This window comes from Eubalaena glacialis, chromosome 3 (genome assembly GCF_028564815.1).
Source record: "Eubalaena glacialis isolate mEubGla1 chromosome 3, mEubGla1.1.hap2.+ XY, whole genome shotgun sequence".
NCBI classification, from domain to species: domain Eukaryota; kingdom Metazoa; phylum Chordata; class Mammalia; order Artiodactyla; family Balaenidae; genus Eubalaena; species Eubalaena glacialis.
This window is the reverse complement of record NC_083718.1, coordinates 162,837,459-162,842,541: the sequence shown is the minus strand read 5'-3', so window position 1 is coordinate 162,842,541 and position 5,083 is coordinate 162,837,459. Positions and strand designations below refer to the sequence as shown.

At 56.1% G+C, this 5,083-nt stretch overlaps 1 protein-coding gene across 1 annotated transcript; it reads right to left on the bottom strand.

The window, feature by feature from the left end:
* Nucleotides 1-325: 325 nt before the first annotated feature.
* Nucleotides 326-4,872, bottom strand: MYCL (MYCL proto-oncogene, bHLH transcription factor). The gene is made up of 3 exons (XM_061186746.1): nucleotides 4,792-4,872; nucleotides 3,929-4,433; nucleotides 326-956 (listed from the first exon to the last, which is right to left on the bottom strand). Exons 1-3 carry the CDS (start codon nucleotides 4,870-4,872, stop codon nucleotides 358-360), a joined length of 1,185 nt encoding a protein of 394 aa, XP_061042729.1. The 3' UTR covers nucleotides 326-357.
* Nucleotides 4,873-5,083: the final 211 nt, after the last annotated feature.

The following is a 5,083-nucleotide window of genomic DNA, read 5'->3' as shown; positions in this document are numbered from 1 at the left end:
GGCTGGAGCCCCCCCTACAACGTCCACCACCTGTTGCATAGCATCTGTCGGGCTTTTCTTCGGAGCTCGTGAGCTAGGCAGACCCCAAGGCTCCTCAGTCAGCTGTCCGCCTGAGAAGCCAAAGGCGTCAGAGAAGCCACAGCGCTCCCATGAGTCAGGGCAGAGGGAGAGCTGGGCTGCAAGGTTTCCAAGAATGCAAGCCCTTCTTGTGTGTGCTCCGGCTGCAATGCATTCTGGGATCTACTGTCCAGGCTGTCCCACTGGAACCAAAATGTGCAAATTCCTATGGGGAATAGGGGAGGTTAAAAAATAAATTCGGGTCTTTGTTAAGACAGAGCAGTCAGGCTTTTTGGTCAGTTAGTAGCCACTGAGGTACGCAATTCTTTTCTGCAGTTGCTGCTGCCGACACCGGAGCTGCCTTTTCTCTGTAGCCATCCTCTTCTCAGCCCCCACTAGGGCTTGCAAGTATTCCAAGGCCTTGCTCAGGATCACTACTTTGGGGGCCTTGGAGCAGCTGGCCAGGGTGGGCACCTGGTCCCTCAGGGCCAAGAACCTGGAACGGAGGTCATTCCGTCTTTTGCGCTCCAGGAAGTTGTGGTTCTTCCTCTTGGTCACGTCCTCAGTGTCAGAACTGACAGGTTTGGGGTGGCAGGACTGGGGAGGCTCTCTTTCTACAGGCGGGGGGCTCACAATTTCTTCATCTGCCTCATCTTCCTTTTCCTCTGGTACATCTCTCTCCAGACCCTCTTCTTGGGGCCCTCGCCCTGGAGCCTCTCCTTGGGAGCAGCTTTCTGGAGGAAAACGGGCGGCATAGTTGTGCTGTTGTTGATGGATGGAGATGTGGAAGTGTTTCATGCAGGGGTCCAAAGGGTCTGCTCGCACCGTGATGGTGACCGGCTTCCGGACACCCAGGGACTGTCTCTTCTCCACGGTCACAACGTCGATTTCTTCACCCTCTGTCCAAGAAGAGAGATCAACAGAAGAAACACACCCCATGAGAAACACATACTCAGACCCTATATTGGAGTTTGGGAAAGGAGGTGACATTTTCCCAATTTAGATGTAAACAAATTCAAGGGAGGAGAAAGACAGCTGATTCATCTGTAATGAGGCTAAGGGCAGTGTGAAGGAAAGGAGGTGAAATAAGCAAGAAGGAAAATATTCTCCAATTTCTCTTTGCACAGCAAGGCTTAGATAAGAACAAAAGGCAGACCCAAGCCAACAGCCCCCAGTCTGCACAGGCTCTCCCCTCCCCCACTGCGGGGATGGAGAAAAAGAGCTATCAGCCTGGGACAAAGTTTAGCTCTAAAGATCTTCCCCAGTCGGGCTCTTTCATGCCCCATCAGAATTGTAAATGAGGGGTCTGTGGGCAGAGCTGCCCTTTGTTCCTGCCCAGCACAGCCTGCACTTGGGAATTGTTACTTTTCACAAGTTATAAATCCTATTATTCCCCCACCTCTCTATTCTGCCGCCCCTTTCAGCTGAAGAGTCGGAGAAGGGAGGGCTACAACCCATCGCTCCTCACCCAGAGGGGAGGGAAAGGGTTTGCCTTAGCAGCATTTTGCTCCTGGGTTCAATGGGTTTCTAGAGTCATCCATCATTTATAGGTTGCCTGCCCCACCCCCTTCCCTGGACCAGAAGAGGGTTGGATTTGTAATCACAGGTCGGCAAAAGCTGCAGGAACTTCACAAAGGTACAAGCAACCATTTCCAAGCTACCTATGCCAGGGCAGGAACTGAGCAGCATGGGAATGTTCTGATACAAGGGCCAAAACACTAACAACACCTGGACATGCCCCCATGTCCTTGCTCCAAGGTCTTTTAGGTTACCCCAACCAGGAGAGGGACAATTTGGGGAGAACCTTCCTGCTCCACACGTTTTCCAGCCCCCGCATAGAAGGCCACCTTAATGCATTTCAGCCTGACAACAGAAGAGCTCAGTTCTCGGCCTCTTTTGCATATCAGGATGCTTGAGCCCCTTTGTCAGGAAGGCTTCCATTGTGTGGACAATCGCATTATTTCTCCATTAATAAAACCTGACCATTCAGCCCTCCTGCCCCCAAGGCCTGTGATTGGCTGGCTAAGCGGTGTTTTGAAGGCTGTCTTACCCAGCCCCTGGCCCCTATTGGCTGAGCTTTGCCGTCAGTCACTCTTCCCACCCCCCCCCTCATTGTTTGCAATCTGTTGCATTTTGTTCTGGGCCATGTGGCCTATGAGTGAACCAGGAGCTCGCAAACAGGTTCAGGTTAAAGGGCAGGTTAGAAAATGAATCAGGAGGCTTCCCCACATCCCAAACCTTTAATATTTCAGGGTTAAACCTCATAGCTGCGGAAGGCTCTGCCTAAGGAAGAAATAAGGTACAACACGATTCTCCTTTTTGGAGAGTAGTGTCTAACTCTACCCAGACAAGGAAGTGTCCTCGGCTGGACAATCAGGTCATACTCCATGTGCAAAGGGAGAAACTGACACCCAGTTCAGCTAAGTCCACACATCACCTTTGTAACGTTCTGGATCTCAAACTAAGATCTCCAGACTCCCAAAACAATGCTCTTTCCATTCTACCACTCCATCAGCCTTTGTAGAGATACATCTTTATTGGTTTCTTGATCTCAAAGTTCCCATTCCAGCCATTAAACAAACAGAAGGTCTTGGTGTAGAAAGCAAGCAGGTTAAAAATGACCTTAACACAGTGGACCGAAAAAATTGACTTTTAATTGTTCTTGTTATCCTTATTTTTACCTTCAAGTGTATGACAACCTCCATACCCATTCCCCAGTTCCCTCTAAATGGTCATGTAAGTTATTCTTAAAAGCTACAGTGAGGTTTCAGTCCTGATTTTCCCGATGCGAGCCTCAGTTTGCACCCTATAAAAAACCCTCCCCAGGATTTCTCATGGGCACTTCTGAGAAGAGGTTAGGCTAAGAACAACATAGTCTGGTGGCACAGGATGCAGCAGGCTGTCCTCAGTGAGGTTTACACTTGCCTTCAAGGATAGGGAAGGGGAACCTGGAGCTCTGTATCTGTGACCCCAGCACCAAGCCCAGAGCTTAGCACAAAGTAGGGGCCAGCCAACATGTGTTGAATACAAATGAAGCAGCTGAAAGCCCTCAGATGAACTGGGCGGGACCTAGAGGAACACCTTCCCACATCAGGCCAGAGCAAAAAGGCAAGATGTACCACTTCTCATATAAGCTACCACGAAGTTCCTCTAAACCTCAGAGAAGTGCCTGGTTGGGATGGAGGACTGAGCAAAAGAGGCTGGCTGGATGGCAGGAAGCTGGGGTTCACTTCTGGTGATTTCCTATTTCTAAGCCTCATGTTTTCCATCTGTTAATGGGGAGTGGTCATTCCTCTGCTACCTGTCTCATGGGTGATGGTGTGGATGCACACATGGTAAGGGGTAGGGGTGCAAGAGAAGCCATTATTGTCTTTTGAAAGTAAACCAGGCAGGAGACCAGGTTTTTGAAAGGATGAAGGCTTTGGCTTTGCACAAAGACTCCTCAGCTTCTTCTCTCCTCAGGGGAGTGAGTTCCCCAGAGAAAGAGACAGGAAAAAAAAAAAAAAAAAATTCAAGCCTGGAGTGACACTTAAGGGACCCTTTCCAGCCTAAGGAGGACAGAAATCCCCTACGGTCCAATCCCCGTATTGTCCTCCTAAGCGCCAAGCCTCAGCCTGTCTCCCTGTCTCCCTTGTCCCCTGGGGCTCCAATCATCATCAAAGGGACGCTGGCTCCCACGCCACTTCTTCAAACTGTTTACTAACACACCCACGTGCCAGACAGACACCGCTGGGGGCTACACCGGCAGCTTCAGCCACAGGAAGGGGGAGGTGGCGGAAGGGCTTGCGCAGACCCAGTGCCTGACCTCAGCGGCAGAGGTTTGGCCACCCATGGGGTGCCCCCCTCTTTGATGGCCCAGGGCTGTCCTTACCCGAGTCGCTTGGGCTCTCGGACCCCGAGCAGGCCTGGGTCTTGGGCTCGCCCAGCGGACAGGGGGCAGCGGGCGCCGGGTTGCCGGCTTCGAGGCTGGGAGCGCAGTCCAGGGCGGCGGGCGCCTTGGGCGGGTTCCCCCGGGGCGCGCCAGCAGCGAGCCGGTCGCTCACCGCTCTCTCCAGCCGTTCCCGGGCCGAGAAGCCGCTCCACATGCAGTCACGGCGGATGATGGAGGCGTAGTTCCTGCCGCAAGCTTTCGAGTGACCCCGGGATTCTGCCTCGTCCCCGGCGCCCCCTCCGGGCCACGGCTCTGGAGGGCCAATTCCGGGGGCCGGGTCCCCGGCGCCGGGACCGGAGCCCCAGGGCGGCGACGTGGGGGGCGACGGCACCAGCTCGAATTTCTTCCAGATGTCCTCGCTGGGCGCCGTGGAGCGGTAGAAATCCTCCCCGCAGTCATAGTCGTAGAAATAGTGCTGGTACGAGTCGAAGTCCATGTCCGCTCCCTGCGGGAGGGAAGGGGGACGTGCTGATCCGGGTGCGGGCCCGGGGAGGGAGGCGTCCCCCCGTCCCCCAGCACAGCTGGCTGCCAGGCTTTCGTCCCTCTCCAATCTCTCGGCTTGGAGCCCGCGCCCTTCCCTCGCGACCCGGCAGCCCGGCCGCGGGTCAGCGTGCCCAGGAAAGCCGGTCACAGCGCGCGGACTAGGCTGCAGGGAGCGAGTTCAAAGCAAACTTTGCCAGCGCCGCCCGGAGCGCAGCTCCCAGGGCCCGGCCGGGCCGGGCGGGGGCGCGCTGTGCCCAGAAGGCAGCCTGCAGCCCGTTCCCCGGGACCCGCGCCCGTTCCCCGGCCGCCCGCAGCCTCACCTCGCTCCCGCCGCCGACCGCCTGGAGCGGACCGGCTCCCCGCCGGCTCGGGGCAGCCCGGCAGCCCGCACACATGCACATGCGCGCCACCGAGCGCGCGGACCACACTCAGGAGCTCGCCCCCTCCCGCGCGCGCTCCCGCCCTCGCTCGCGCACGGCGGCCCGGACGCTCCCGGGAGCGGCGCGGGAGCGCGAGATGCAGGCGCATTGTTTCCCGGCTGCCTTATATCTCGTCGCGCGCCCGGGGCTCAGGAACCGGGGGCGGGCCCTACGGGACAAGCCCCGCCCCTCC